The sequence below is a fragment of the Oryzias melastigma genome, linkage group LG24 (genome assembly GCF_002922805.2).
Source record: "Oryzias melastigma strain HK-1 linkage group LG24, ASM292280v2, whole genome shotgun sequence".
Taxonomy (NCBI): Eukaryota; Metazoa; Chordata; class Actinopteri; order Beloniformes; family Adrianichthyidae; genus Oryzias; species Oryzias melastigma.
Genome location: NC_050535.1, coordinates 9,717,223 through 9,732,704, shown reverse-complemented (window position 1 = coordinate 9,732,704; position 15,482 = coordinate 9,717,223). Strand labels below are relative to the sequence as shown.

General features: G+C 37.6%; 4 protein-coding genes across 6 annotated transcripts; 3 read left to right on the top strand and 1 right to left on the bottom strand.

Annotated features, from left to right (window-relative positions):
- The first annotated feature begins 7 nt into the window (after positions 1-7).
- On the top strand, positions 8-5,554 carry LOC112158272 (GEN1 Holliday junction 5' flap endonuclease). The gene is made up of 13 exons (XM_024291534.2): positions 8-477; positions 566-758; positions 828-1,004; positions 1,217-1,327; positions 1,398-1,471; positions 1,546-1,631; positions 1,714-1,864; positions 2,439-2,475; positions 2,546-2,626; positions 2,704-2,834; positions 2,914-2,975; positions 3,387-3,530; positions 4,074-5,554. The coding sequence occupies exons 1-13, from the start codon at positions 317-319 to the stop codon at positions 5,222-5,224; spliced, it is 2,559 nt and encodes an 852-aa protein (XP_024147302.1). The 5' UTR covers positions 8-316; the 3' UTR covers positions 5,225-5,554.
- A 115-nt stretch (positions 5,555-5,669) lies between these two features.
- Positions 5,670-7,046, top strand: msgn1 (mesogenin 1). The gene has a single exon (XM_024291537.2). The coding sequence runs from the start codon at positions 6,212-6,214 to the stop codon at positions 6,620-6,622; it is 411 nt and encodes a 136-aa protein (XP_024147305.1). The 5' UTR covers positions 5,670-6,211; the 3' UTR covers positions 6,623-7,046.
- Positions 7,047-7,166: 120 nt separating this feature from the next.
- Positions 7,167-13,143, top strand: si:ch211-51e12.7 (uncharacterized protein LOC336335 homolog). 3 transcript variants are annotated; one of them, XM_036210645.1, is made up of 7 exons: positions 7,167-7,348; positions 7,963-8,020; positions 9,028-9,116; positions 9,273-9,422; positions 9,603-9,758; positions 10,594-10,713; positions 11,012-12,002. In XM_036210645.1, exons 3-7 carry the CDS (start codon positions 9,028-9,030, stop codon positions 11,151-11,153), a joined length of 657 nt encoding a protein of 218 aa, XP_036066538.1. In that variant the 5' UTR covers positions 7,167-7,348; positions 7,963-8,020; the 3' UTR covers positions 11,154-12,002. The 3 variants fall into 3 exon arrangements, with proteins under 3 accessions (XP_036066538.1, XP_036066539.1, XP_036066537.1); XM_036210646.1 differs by lacking the exons at positions 7,963-8,020; positions 11,012-12,002 and adding an exon at positions 12,454-13,143 and having other exon boundaries at positions 7,175-7,348; XM_036210644.1 differs by lacking the exon at positions 7,963-8,020 and having other exon boundaries at positions 7,175-7,348.
- Positions 13,144-13,232: 89 nt separating this feature from the next.
- On the bottom strand, positions 13,233-14,698 carry mrps10 (mitochondrial ribosomal protein S10). Its single transcript, XM_024291696.2, has 7 exons — positions 14,550-14,698; positions 14,293-14,339; positions 14,102-14,159; positions 13,841-13,980; positions 13,659-13,767; positions 13,492-13,581; positions 13,233-13,416 (listed from the first exon to the last, which is right to left on the bottom strand). The coding sequence occupies exons 1-7, from the start codon at positions 14,619-14,621 to the stop codon at positions 13,339-13,341; spliced, it is 594 nt and encodes a 197-aa protein (XP_024147464.1). The 5' UTR covers positions 14,622-14,698; the 3' UTR covers positions 13,233-13,338.
- Between the last annotated feature and the right edge of the window lie 784 nt (positions 14,699-15,482).

Below are 15,482 nucleotides of genomic sequence, written 5' to 3'. Positions count from 1 at the left end.
CGGCGCGTGATTATGACGTCATCACCAAATCGACTTTTTTGGTTTTCGAGCAAATTAATTTGGTGATTTCTTCTTTCACTTATTTGTTATTTATCATACTTTCTTATGCAATTTACAAACTAATTTTGGCTCTTGTTTGGTTTCGATATGGAAATAGTACACTCGACTGTAAGTAAAGTAAAGTAGTTCGCAGGACCCATTGAAGGCAGCCTCTAGGCGCCAAATTTAAAATAATCTGCGGCTCCTCGCTGTTTTTGTACACATTTCGTGTTTCCATCTGCCTGTTATCTATTTAAACCCACTTTTGGTTATAATTATGGGGGTTCACGATTTGTGGTCGATAATTGAGCCGGTTCGCGAGTCGGTGTCCCTGTACAGTTTAAGCGGAAAGACTCTTGCAGTCGACCTCAGTCTGTGGGTTTGTGAGGCCCAGCACGTCCAGGCGATGATGGGGAGAGTTACAAAGCCCCACTTGAGGTAAAACCAGTATTTTATTATTTTAGAGTCGTACTTTTTTTGTCTAATATCAGGTCATTTGTTGTGTGTTGTTGCATACTCTGCGCAGGAATTTATTTTTCCGGGTGTCCTCCCTCACTCTGATGGGGATCAAGCTTGTTTTTGTGATGGAAGGAACAGCTCCCAGACTTAAATCTGAAACCATGAGTAAGAGGACAGAAGCAAGATACGGACGCGTTAAAAACTCCACAGAGAGTAGCACAAACACCAGCAGAGGGCGCTTTAACTCCATTCTCAAAGAGGTTAGTAGCCCATCATCCCTTTCTGGATGTTTTGCTGAACATCACGTGACTTTCTCTTTTTCTATCCAGTGTGCAGAGATGTTGGATTACTTAGGGGTCCCTTGGGTGACGGCTGCAGGGGAGGCTGAGGCCATGTGTGCGTATCTGGATTCTCAGGGCCTGGTGGATGGCTGCATCACAAATGATGGAGATGCTTTCTTGTACGGTGCCCGAACAGTCTACAGGAACTTTAATATGAGCAGTAAAGTATGTCAAAGCACACATTGCATACTTTTTGGGGGGATTTAACACTAGATCTTTGCCTTTTTTCAAGCATTTAGTAATATAAATCGTATTTATCTAGAAAAACCCCAGTAAAACTGGGATCTGAGTTTAGCAAAAATTACAGTTTAAAAATCGTTGTATATGTAAACTTAAAATCTATTCCTGTAAGTCCATTTATGTTTTTTTTCTCTCAGGACCCTCAGATCGACTGTTATCACACATCCAGAGTGCAAACAGAGCTGCATCTGAGCAGAGAGAATCTTGTTGGTTTAGCCATTCTCCTGGGCTGTGATTACATTCCTAAGGTGAGAATTACAAACTAGAAGCGTATCACCTCATGAAAAGGCACATATGCTGACTCTGTGTTTCTTGTAGGGCATTCCAGGTGTTGGGAGAGAGCAGGCCTTGAGGTTAATACAGGCACTGAAAGGACAGTCATTGTTGCACAGGTTGGAAACCTTTTGCTTAGTAAAATTCCCTTTAACGTTGGAACATTTTTTGCCCATTGTTTTTAACTTTCAAGGTTCATTCAGTGGAGAGAGGACAACACTACTATGTCGGATGTGGTTGTAAAAAAGGTTCCTCACTGCAACATATGTCGCCATCCTGGTGAGAGACTTAAGCTTCAAGTGGTGAAAAATGGGGATTTTATGGTTTTGTGACAATGCAGATCTTTATATGGATTTTTCAGGCTCAGCCAAAGCACATGAGCGAAGAGGCTGCACTCTCTGCAACAGTCAACAATACTGTCAACCTCAAGACTTTGATTACCTGTGTCCTTGTGACTGGCACAGCTATGAGCACACGCATCAGGCTGCAGCTTTTGAAGCAAACATCAAGAAGTGAGTACATTTTTTTTTTTTTTTTTTTTTTTACGCAAAAAGAATTATGAACATAAAAAATGCTTAAAAGGCAGCCATAAAGTAAAAAAAGGTTTGACATGACAAAATTCTACATAAGTTTTAATATTATGGTAAAAATAATAAAAAAGTTGAATCTTTTGAGTTGAAAAAATGACTGCCCTTTCATTTTTAAAGACTTTTCAGTTAAATGTAATTATAATATCCTTAGTGTACAAATACATTGCTTTTTTTTAGTTTAAAAGGTAGAAATTCAACTTCTTAAAGTAGTATTTGTATCATATTTTTTATTAGACAATAAACATTTAAAATATACATTTTTTTTACTTAAACAAAACAGATATTTTACTGGTTTATGTATTTTTTACAGTAAAAATTTTATCTTTTATACTTTTCTTAATATAAATATCTCAACTGACCTATAAAGATGGCAATAAACAAGGAAATTCAGTTTTTAAACAGAATCTTTAGAAATTCCCCACACTTTTTGAAAGTCTTGTGATTCGTATATCTTTTATAATGCTGAAGTGACCATTTAAATCTTTGCTTTTTCTAGAAAAACACTCAGCAATCCGCAGTTTCCTTTTACAGAGGTACATTTAAATTCTACCTTTTATGAATTTGCATTACAATCAGTTCTTTAACACTAAATTCTCTTGTCAGATCATCAACGAGTTTCTGGTTTCCAAGGATAAACCTGTATCACATTTCAAGAGGAGACAACCAAATATGCTAATGATGCAGGTACTCTGTTTATAAAAATACACTACTTTAATATCTTTAGGATCGATAAATAACAGTTAATGCGTTTGTTTCTTTAGAAATTTGCTTATGACAAGATGGAGTGGCCAAAGCATTACACCAGTGAAAAGGTTTTGGTGTTGATGACCTACGCTGAGCTGATGAATCGAAAATATGGGATTGATGCGTCCTCTCAAATCAAGCCCATCCGGTAGATTAACTAATTCTAAAATTATGACTGAAAACCTTTTATGATATTTACATCTAATTATTTGTTTGTCCTTTAAAAGAATAGTGAAATCAAGAGTGAGGAACGCTGTGGCTTGTTTCGAAGTCATCTGGAGAACTCCAGGTTAGCAAACATGCAAGTTTAATCCTTGTTCTGCTTTGATATTGCCCCTAATTGGGTACAGTAAAATTAGGGGTTTTAATTGGTTAAATCACTAGTTTAGGTTCGGATGCTCATCCTCAGCTCGTCTGCAGAGACTTTGAGGTGAGCTCCTGAGGTGAAAAATGTGGCACAACAGCCAAGAGGTGCTAAACTGACTTCCTTTTGGAGCTGGGAAGTCGGTCATATCAAAGTCTGCTTCACTAACAAGCCCGTCTGACACGACAGGGGCGAGAAAGTCTCAGTTAATGCTGAGATGGTGATTTTCATGGCAAATTAAAGAAATCCTTCCTCTGTCAGTTTAATTTGTGAACTCGTTTGAGCACCATTTAAGTCGGAATCAGACTAATTCGATCTGACCTCTTCTCTCTTGAGAACATTTTGTGTTTCCGGAGGACCGACCTGCAGAGGATCCACTTGAAGTGAGGACAGTAGAAGAAGAATCCCTCTTTCGTTTGGCCTTCCCTGAGCTTGTGGACAGCTTCACGAGGAGCAAAGCTCTGGTCCAAGAAACCAAAAGTAAGATTTAAACTCTATTCTCTACTCTCTGTAACTCAAAGCTGCACCACTGATTTAACAAGTCTCCCAGACTTCCCTTGCTAAGCTGACAGCAGCGTCCTGATAAAAGGGATTTGGGGGATTTTACTAGTTTTTCAAGGCTGTCAATTACAGCAGCTCTCACACTAGAATATAGAGTTCTGCTTTGACTAATTCACACTTAGGGCTTTAATGCAGCTGAAAGGTGTCTCATTTTTTTTGTGCACTTTCTTTAAAGTTCTAAAACAGAATGTAATACTCCTTTTAATGCAGTTCATTTTTACCAAGCAAAAATATATATTATGCAATTTTTATGTAAAGTTTGAAACTTTCTGCTACAATACAGTAAATTTATAAGAGTTATTACAAACATTTTGTCTTTAATATTTGTCTTCTAGTTCATTTTAACCATTTGTGACCCAGTTTGAGCTCAAATTTAAGTGAAAAGATTTTATTACACATAAAAATACATTTTATAATCTTTTTCGGCTTGGATTTAACAACTGTTTCTGGTTCTCTTTGCAGAAAAAAGACAGAAGAAAAAGGAGAAGCCTTTCGATACTGTTACAGATCTTTTGGCAAAGATGACCCTCTACGGCTCTTCCACACAACCTGAATCTCTGCCTCCTAGCAGCTCAAACTACAGCCAGACAGAAGTGCTTGTTTTAGACAGTCCGGTGTGCAATAAGCAGCTTCACGAGGAAAAAGAAGACCACAACAATCCCCTGGTTGCCTCAGCTTCAGAGGATGCTGCTTCACCATCTGTTTCTGTTGTTATTGGCGCTTTACATTTGAGTGATATAGACTGGGATGCTTCTTCTTTTACATCCTCCCCTGCGCCACAAGCAAATAACGCCACTAAAGCTGAGGGAAAGACCACAGTCAAGGATGAAAGACGAGAGGAAAAGGCAGGGCAGGAAGTCTCGGACAGTGTTAAGAAGCAGGAAGAGTCCGGATCAGCTCTGGATCTGTGTTACACCGACTGTTCCCTGAGGGATCGACTGCTCAAGAAGAACTCCAGCAAAAGTTTGACCGAGAAAGAGATCTCAAAGTTCTCAAGCGTTAAGTTAGACTTTTCTGAAAACAATTCAAAACTCAGAGGGATTATCTCTGAGGAGGAATCAACTTCTGAGGACAAAGATCAGTTTGCATTAAAAGTGTCAAAGGAACACAACCAACAACAAATTGTTGCACAAGTTCAGCACAAAACCGCAGAAAATGACAAACTCTGCAGAAAGCGTGAACAGACTGCTCTGATATCATCACAAAGGTGCAACTCTTATCCGAGTAAAAGTGACAAAAAGAGCTCAAAAAACCTACAAACCTCCAAGAAGAGTGTATGCATGAGTTTGTGTTCATCCAGTGAGGAAAGTGATGTAGAAAATGACAATCGTAAGCATCAAATACGCACAAAAACTGTACCAAACAAGATGAAGAGTAACTTTCTTTTAGAACTTCCCTTAAAATCTGTGCCTACAAACAAGTTACACAGAGAAACTCTTAATGAAGAGGTCAAACCCTTAGAATCTAAAAATCAGGACACCCGTGTGCCTGAAACTGATGGTGTGTTTGTGCAGTCTCCAGGCTCACCTGTGATTGTGTTAGATGACTCTGTCACTTGTAGCGACAGTCCACTGCCGCTCGCCGAGAGACTGAGGCTCAAATTCCTGAAGTGAGTTGCAAAATCTTTGTTTCAAATTTCAATCACATTCTGTTTGATATCAAAATGTTTGAGGAAGTGACATTTTTAAGATGGATGTCAAGATAATGACATTTCTTTTCTTGATCATTTTTTGATTTATTATCTATTTTCATTCAGGGCAGAAAAATCACTTGTAATTGGGTCAATTTTGGAACATCAATTTTACTAATCTATTTTTATGTAAAGGTTTTAACAGTGTAATTGTAATCACTCAAAAGATGAAGCTTCTAAACAAATATTAAAGAGATGTGTTTAAGTTGTAAATATTTGTAATGTTGCTTTAAGTATTAAATATGTAAACGTATAGCCACTGTTTTTCTATTCTTTGACAAACTGCGCAGCTAAAAGGAGGAGGTGCTGCTACTGGGAACATTGGTTTTACAACCCGGCAGTGTTGATTCCCTTGATCATGGGTGAAGCCTCACACCTTTACAGACATGAAAGCTCCAGCAGGAGCTCCACTGACAGCTGTGTGCCCAATTTACAAGAGTATTTTTAACAGATGACAGCCACAAAATAGCTTTCTTGGATAGATAACTTTATTTTTTACATTTTTAATACAGTTGAAAAGGATCCATTCCATTTTTTGCAAGGAAAATAGGATTCTCCTCCAGTCTGGACACACGCAGGTCTGAGTTGCCAGGTTGGTGTGAACAGCTCAGGTGCAGCAGAATTCCTTCATTAGTCAAATCGCATCAAACTGACAATTGTTGTCCTGCAGACTTTAAAGAGTAATTTCCCACAAAGGGAATCTAATTATTTTTCTTTCTATCACATTATCCGACTGCTTGGCCTTATTCACACCACGGTGATAACTTGCGGTGTTCTTTGAACTTCTGTCGCCTTAGCTGTGAACTCATAAACCTCCAGAGTTTCTATATAAATACGCTTAGGTTAAAAAAATTTACTTTGCCCGCCTGGTATTCGTTGAGCTCGCTGCACGGCCGTCTGGATTTCTGACATGGACGTGGAAGCTGAGATCCTGTCTGAGTGGAAATGCCTGGTGAGCCCCTCTGGAGGATTTTCAGACCCTCATCCCGCCACCTTTCCTCAATCCCACATGGATTCCACATGCTCCTCACCCGAGATGAGCTATCCCAATAGCCATCGGGAGTTAAAGGATTTCTCGGAGCGCAGAGTGACTTCAACCGCGCAGAGATCGAGCAAGTCCAAAATGTCCACCAAACGGCGCGTGAAGGCCAGCGAGAGGGAGAAGATGCGCATGAGAAGCCTGGCAGAGGCTCTCCACCAGCTGCGCGACTACCTCCCGCCGGATTACAGCAAGAGAGGCCAGCCCCTGACCAAGATACAGACACTGAAATATACTATTGAATACATCAACAAGCTTACAGACATTCTGAGCCGTGCGTAAAGGCGCGCAGTTTGGACAGTTTTACGCACTGGAATGAGGGGAACAGCAGCTTCAGGATCCCTTCAGAAATCAATTTATGTTGGAGTTACAGATCACGGCTGTCTTTGCGTTTGGTTTTCTCCCTTTTTTGAGTGGCAAATTTGCTTGGATGATTGAAATGTTTGGATTAGTAAAGAGTATTAGATGTAGTATGTGGAATGCAACTATGCAAATATTTTTTAGAACTTTTTAAGTCGTCGTGTTCATTATATATTACTTAATAATCTTAATCGGTGTTTTAGATGTCATATTTTTAGAAATGCTGCATGATTTTGTTGTCAGAGCATATTCTTGTGTGTGATAAAGAGTTTTACTTTTATTTTTTCAGTGGAATTAGCTTCAATAAACAGTTTTAAATGTTTTAAAATAAATCTAAATTTCACCATGCCTTGTTCTGTCTTTTTCTTTGCAGTTGAACTTGTGATCTATTAAAATCTAAAAGATAGAAGCTTTGGTCTTACGTCACCACGCTCCTCCAATCACAAAGCGGCCAGGGGCGTGGCTACAGCCCAATGCCTTTTCTTACAAAGAAATCTCAGCTCCGTTTGTTTGGTGGAGCCGCCATTTCAAAGCACCAAGATATCGATGGAAAATTTCTAAATTTTATTTTTTATTTTTCTACTTTTTTATTAGCAGCAGGACTTCGGATACTGCATTTAATCTACCTCATTTGCATTTCTCTCAAATGTAAGTCGTTGCTGTTTTTATTTTCATAAAACGAACCTTTGGCTGTTTTATTACAACATTGCAAGTAACTCCAGTCTTGTATTTTTGTGATATTTATTAATTTACTGATTTTAATCAGGGGGTGTCATTATTTATTCTAAAAATACTTGAATCTAGAAAAGTAAATACGATAATTACAAACTAAAGGTAATTCCCGGAGGGCCTTTTGGGTTGTTGCTCCATATATTTCAAAAATATATATATAATATAATAAATGTAGATTAAATTATTTTATTTTTTATGTCTTGTGTATGTGGATCACATTTACGAGCCCGATGGATTGAAAGCGGAATGTTTCCATGACGCTCGAGGCTCTTGAGCTTGTTTTAGTTGAAAATATCTGAAGTATTTCCGTTTTCTTCTCCATCACAGTGCAAGATTTGTATTGTTGTTCTGCATCAGACACAATAGGTATTGTTAAAATAATAATAACAATATTCTGACATTATGAACTGTTTTTGACACCCCCCTCAATTAATAATAATAATGATGTCTGTGCTCATCTGAACCTCTGTAGACAGCAGTAATTGTATTTAAAATAAATATATATGTGTGTGTGTGTATATATTTTACAGCACATTTTATCGGTACTGCTACAATCCTATTTTGTCAGCAGAAAGAACAAACAAACAGGTGGGTTTTGAATTTAGACCACGAAGATCCATCAAAATTACAAAATAAAAGACTGGATCAACTGATTAAAATATATATATCTGTGTTTAGATGGGTTTTATAAATATGTTTTACATAAATATTAACAGCATCAATTCATACCTCATTGGATTTTTTTGTGTTGTCTGTTTTATTGCGAACTTTAAATATATATATTTTTCTAATATTTATCTATCGTTTTTACTCTTTTCAAGTAAAAATTAAAAAAAAGGAATACAAATCAAAACTACATACATCTAGTGACAAGCGATCACTTCTGCCTTTTCCTGACTAAATACTCCTTAACTTATGAGTGTACAGACACATACATGTGTGATATTAACATAAAGCTTACCGGTAGTTCTTCACTTTTTCTTTTTCCCCCTTTCTTGGTATATAAAACTCTTATTTAAAAAAAGCTAAAGTCACCCTACTTTACCAGTGCATTATCTGTTTATTTTTTATTCATTTAATCCTATATTTCAAATAATACATTATTGTTTGTTTTTTTTTTTTATTTTGCAATGGAGAATTTATTTTTTTTGTCCTCAACTTAAAAAGTTTTTTTTAAGTCACTAAATGTAGTTTTTGTTAAAGTGTTTCGCTGTACAGATGTTGAAAAAAAGTGATTTCTTTTTGCATGGTTACAACTCTTTATTCTAGAACACGTGCGTCAAAGTCATAGCCCGGGGGCCGGATCTGGACCTCAAAAACATTTTATGATATTGTTATTAATGCCCCAATGTTATATTGCACTTTTTTCTAAGTTGTATAATTTTGAACAAATATGTTTTTACATAAAGTAAAATATTGAAAGTTATTAAAAGTATACATTGATTTAATATTCCTGCCTGTTTTTATTCATAGTTATGTTCAAAAGTTATATTTTTAAAATGTAGTTTTAGTGTGTTTCATAAATGTTTATCCAACCTAAGCTGTGTTTTGGATTTTTGCCCCCTGTGGGATTGAGTTTGAGTCTCTTGTTCTAGATGAATGCTGACAGAGAAAATAACACTACAAGAAATTCAAAAGGTGCCAAGGAGGAATTGGAGAAATCTGCAGCTAATACTTTTTCAAGGTCTGTCCCACTTTCATCCCTTTTGATTTGACTTTAGGTTAGTGAATATGTCATTCCTTCTTGTTTAAACTGTAAATATAAATCTAACCTTTTTCTATATAAGTGTTTTATTTAACTAAAATTCTCTAGCACCGATGAATGTTTTTTTTTCCTCAGGGGGCGTGGCTTCAGAGGCCATGGTCGAGGCGGGCGCATGGGGCGAGGAAGCATGCGTGGAGGGCGAGGAATGATAAAAGGCTTTGGCCCACCTGGACGTGGGAGGGGACGAGGGATGGACGGGGCCATGAATGGATTCGGCCCCATGAGGTGCTTCTCCTTGTGAGATATTCTGAGCTGTAGCAGAAAAAGGGTTTCAGAAAGTCATCAATGACATTAATCCAAGAGACTTTGGATAAAAAACAAAAGTCCAGAAGTAGTTTGCGTGACTTGTCTTGTCAGTGACTTCCTTTTTCAGGTGGTGACAAACTGTTCTCTTATTTTCTGCAGAGGAATGGGAAGGATGCAGCCGTACCCAGACATGAGAGGCTTTAGAGGTCGGGGGGGACCTGTCGGCATGGGTCCTCCTTTCCCCCCTCCTCTTTCTCCTCCTCCTCCCCCACCTCCTCCCATGCACCTCAGAGGCCCTTTGCCACCCATGCCCAGGTAAACTTAATATACTGGTGCTCTGCAGAAACTATATCCTATAATAAAGTCGTCCCCAAGCTACAGCCCGCGGGCCGGATTCGGCCAACCTCCACATTTGGCCTAGCCCCGAACAATAACAGAGATGCATGATTTTTTTTTTTTTTTTTCCCAAATCTGGCTTTGAGATTGTTTGCTGACACTGCTAGCAAAATGGCGTTCATCGCAGACAGAACAGCCAACAGAAAACACTGTTAGCATAAATCGCAGACAAAACGGCTAACAGAAAACCGTGTTAGTATCAATCGCAGACTGAACAGCGAACAGGAAACGCTGTTAGCATCAGTCGCAGACAAAACGGCTAACAGAAAACACTGTTAGCATAAATCGCAGACTGAACAGCGAACAGGAAACGCTGTTAGCGTCAATCGATGACTGAACAGCTAACAGAAAAAAATGTTAGCATCAATCGCAGACTAAACAGCTAACAGAAAACACTGTTAGCGTCAATCACAGACTTAACGGCTAACAGGAAAAATATTTTTAGCTTTAATCACAGACTGAACTGCTATCAGAAAACGCTTTATTCTTTAATCATACAAATTGACCCCGCCCTGACATCAGCGAAGAAAAAAGTTATGCGACCCTCACAAGAAAAAGTTTGGGGACCCCTGCTATAAAACCATGCAGGTTTTTTTATTTTGGTTAAAAATGCCATAATCATAACTAAAAGAGCACTGGGAAAGCTTTTACAACAATAGATCAAAAGATGATCAGAGTCAGACTTCACTTAGTTGTTCATTTTCGCATAAATGTAGAAAAATTGTGCAAAAAGTACATTTGTTTATGTTTGTAGGCATGGACCTCGCCCCCCGCCTCCTCCTTGTTTTCCTGGTTTTAGAGGCCCCCCGCCCCTCCCTGGGGGGATGCGACCTGCCAGACCTCTGCGCCCTTTCCATCCTCGTGGCCCGAGAGGGTAAGCAGTACTTTTGTTTTACCATAATTATTTTTTAGTTAGAAAATGTGAATTTATTGTTTTTTTTTCCTCAAATTTCTATTAAATATAAATATATTTTTTTTAGAGTTTCCTCTTAGTTGTATTTAAACTTAGATCTTTCACTAATTTTTGGGTCAATTAATGTTAGAAATATAGATGAAGCTCATAAAGACTCTTGTAACCTTCAAAAAGGCTTCAGGTAAGCTGCTCTTATCAGAGTGTGCCCCCTACTGGCCAGAGCCTAGAGTCCAATGTGTGATCTTGTCCTTTTACACAGCTACCACAAAGGACCGGTCCCTCCTCCTCCGCCTCACCCCCCTCCTGGCCCAGGCCAGAGGTGGCCAGGCCCCCCTGGTGGCCGACGCTTTTTACACAGCCTGCCCCCCCAAAAACCTATAAACAGGCACCCGTTAATGTAAAAGGAGCCTAAAGAGGTGCAGAAACATCTGAGTTATGTGTCATACACATAGTCCATAAAATAGCCTGTGACCAAATGGTATTGTCAACTGAAAGTCAGGACGTGTAAAAACGATAATTACATTTTTTTTTTTTCCCCCCACAATTTGAACACTGTAAAGGACTTTATTCAGTCTGTAACACGTAAAATGCTTTTGGTTCACTTTGACACTGTTTAGAAAAAAGTTAATGCAAGTTGTGAGCTCTTTAATTGGAAAAAAAAATAGTTATGTTCATTTCCAGTCAATGTTCTGTGCTTTTTGTTAGAGTCACTCGTTAAGCCTTAAAATTTTCTTTTTTCTGATTCTTTAAGCAGATCAAAAATGGAATGACTTTGTATGTTAAAAAAGGAAATACGTGAGTGCACTGTAAGCCCTCACATTCTGCTGTTAGCTCATTTCTATACACCATGCAGCTCCTTAATCGTTCCCTTTGTTACCAGAATAAAGTTCTGTCACCAAGTAGTGCTAATATATTTGTCAAGTGATAAAATATCAGTTTTTGTCAAGTATTCAAAGGAAATTCTATATCTTCCATGTGCAGCTATGAGTATTTTGGAACATAAATGTGTGTCTCCAGCAGTTTGTGTATAACAAAAAAAGTAAATGAGTAATATTCTCTTCATATATTTACTTTATACTGTAGTTTAATTTAACACAAGTCTCAATTAAGTCAACAATTTGCTGTGTTTAGTTTTTGGAAGTTGTTACCTCTTCACTGTAATCTACGTCATTTCTGTGAATCTGTGAATGTGTGTTTCACAAGGCATTTGAGGTAGACTTGAAAGAAAATAAAAGTAAAAAATAAATACATTTTTTTCCGTTTTTTTTGTATACTCACAACCGAGTGTCAGAGTTGTCATTGTAATTTGCACAACATGGTGGAGGAGAATGGAATGGCGTCTGCGGTGAAAGCTTAAATATAGGAGATCAAATAATTTTTTGAAGAAACTTGATAGATTTTTTTCATTTTTTTTTAATAACCTAAAAAATGAAGCACAAGATCATCATATTTGTTAATTATTTTAGTAATTAGGTGTAAGATGACAATAGAGACAAATGTTTTTGATAGTTAACAAAGGTAAAAATCTATTCAAATTCTAAATACATTTTTAAAAAATCTTCTGGAATATTTTGTCCCTGAATTCAAATTCCCTCTAGTGCTGCGGCATAAACAGATGAACACTCCCATGAGCCTTTGCAGTCCCTGTTTGTATCTCCCTGTGGTTGATTGCAACAGACTGACTGGTGTTGTCTCCTGAAGGGGGGCACTCAGTGCAGTGAACCTCCCGGCTTCTGGGACTCTGCTCCTCCCTCACACCTCCCTTCACGATTGACATCCGGTTCCGACTCTTCGCTTAAAAAAAAAGGTGAGCATCCTGCTGTGTCTGTGTACCTGCCTGAAACTAGGAGATTCTCTTTCAGGACAGAAGGTGGAGCGGCTGCAGGCTGAGCAGAAACAAGATGCAGAGGATTTAAGGATCAGTCGATTCGTCCATTTTTCAAATATTGATGGTCAAGAAAAATAGATATGCAAATATTATAAATTGTCCAAAGCTGAAATTAACTGATTCTTTCAATAAGATTAGGCTTTGTTCAGGAATTTCTATTCTTCAGCAATTGTTTTCTACGAATCTGGACTTGAGTAAAATCTAATTTCTGAGAAAAACACAAAGGATCTTTTTAGCTTTGATTAAATAATTTCTTACAAGAATGCCACTGATAGGACTCGAATTTTGCTTTGGTAATTCGCTAACTATTGTTTAGAAGGAAAGATTACCTCACTGAATTCCTGAAGGATCAATGATGGGATGGATTAGGTCAAATGTGTTGATTCAGTAACATGTCATGAATGTCAGCATTTATTGTTAATATGGTTATTTTTTTTTTTTAGCAAATAAAAATGTAAATTCATGCAAATATTGACAATTATTCAATAAAAGAATAAAGTACATGCTTGTGTGGTTTTTTTTATCTCTTGCAATCAACCAAAACAGTTATTCTGCTCTAATACTATTATTAGATCATGGAGGATGACAGTCCTGGTTTAGAATAACAGCAAAAGCCAGTTTATTTGCAAAGTGTTGAGACTACATTGGATTTAACAGAACACAAAATGGAACAAAGTGATGAGGTCAGAAGAGGACGTTCACTGGTTGGGCTCATCAGCGGGTTTGGGCTTCCACATGGGTTCAAGGATGTGATCTGGAACCTTTTCCATGGATGTCTAAGAATGGGAAGAGAACAGGAGTTACAGAGTTCTGACCTTTCATGGCTCAAATTTTCCCTCACAGAACCTTACCTTTGTCACCTCCATGGCTACTCCTTCAGGGAGATTCCTCTGTATGTATTCAAGATACACTTGTGCTGTGCAGCCTGTGATATGCGATAGCTACAAAAAAGATATTAAAACCCCTTGAATAAATATTTTAAATGTTTTACTGTAACATTTTAAGATGAGTATCTCACCTCAATACGTCGATAGTGCGTTCGCATCTCATACTGAACCCTGTGTTTTTTGAAGATGTGTACAGACTTCAAGAGTGTCATTCTTTCTATGTCCTTTCGTGGTTCAGACCTGTTTGAGAGGGAAAAGAACTTAAAAAAAAGTATATACCATTGGAGCAAGTTTTACTGTAAACTAGACTCACACTTTGCTAACATTGATGCCCAGCTCTTTGGCTGCGAGAGAGGCAAAGAACTCATAGCTGTCGAGGACGGCTTTGTCGTGGCCCTTTACCAAAATCACGACTTTCTGGAAGAGCGTGTCTGGTTCCTCTGTGACCGTGATCTGGGATGAAAATACATTTAATTACTTTAATAAAACTACAAACAGTAGATCTGTGAAATTAATATTCACAGATAGAGGGATGTTCTTCTTAAATCCAAGTGGTTAGATGATGTATACTCACTGCTGATGGCGTTGATACTAAAGCTGAGGTATGAAAGTGAGTCTGTGACAGAAGACTCCTGCAAAAGAAGGTAATAAAACAGAATATGAGGTTTTGACATATGACATTTTAAAAAAATGATCCTAATAGAAGGAATTATGAGGTGTGTGGAAGCAGGAACGAAATATGGATTTTCTTTGCTCATATCTTACCGGTTTATACTGCATTTCCCTTGAACAAAACTGGTTCCCAAACATCTCTAAAAACAAACAAACGTGTCATGAAAACACCTCACACAACACTATGGACATTTGTATTTTTGACCCCAAGATTTGCATTAATGCGACCACGATTAAGCTAGCAGCAGCAGCAAAATGTCCTTGAAACTGCATTTATTCCCATTTTTTTAAGATTGTCCACTTGAAACTAAATCAAAAACGTTTTACAGGAGATGTGCAAACGAACTTACCACTTGTGAAATGTCTCTAGTTAGCCTAAAACAAGCTAAGAACTGTCTCCGGACAGCCATGAGTGCTGCCATGTTTTGAAGGAGGTGAAAAAGTGAATATTTTTCTCACCGCTGCCACCCGTTGGTCGGAGGGGTGAATTGCAGCTTGATTGAAGAAAACCATTTTATTAGAGGTGCATGCGACATCACACAAGCTGCTTCACTCCAAAAAAATATCAAACCAGAGTGTTTTTGATATATTTACATATTTGTAAAAAGAAGAAGAGCTAAAACGAAGAGCAAACTGCAATAAAAAAATAATTCTGTCGCTATAAGTCAGCAAAAGAAAAAATGAAAAGTGTCAAAAAAAGCCCAGGATTCAATCCTGAGTTTTTGCATGGGCAGTCAGCTGGCTTTCACGTTAGCTTATTCAATTTGTGTAGTGACATAATAACTTTAGCTTCCTTATATCAAATTTATCTTTACATCTTTCGTGTCTATATATCATTTTGATAATATTGTAAGCCAAAGGGAGTCAAAGGGTTAAAGCCATAAGCCATAAGGGCGGTCTGCTGATCCATACGGATCACAGATTACCCGTGATCTGTTACACCCCTACTACTAATAATGCATAGTTTCCGCCAAAATAACAATACACTTTGCTCAACACTATTAAATATATTTTTTAATGGATAAAAAGAGTCTTAGAATCATTATTGAATTTATCAGCATATCATATTAAACATTAGGTCTGTTTACAATATAAATTAATAATACATTTTATTATTTTACATCTGGAATTGTGATATATTTGGATAGGTGTTGTAGTTCATCCCAGAATACATTGCATTATATGTATTTTTGGTCTGTTGTTTCAATACATTAATTAGAAAAGGAACTATTTTTGTTTTTTAACCCAAACTATTTACAGTGGAAGTCAGCTGAGGGATATGT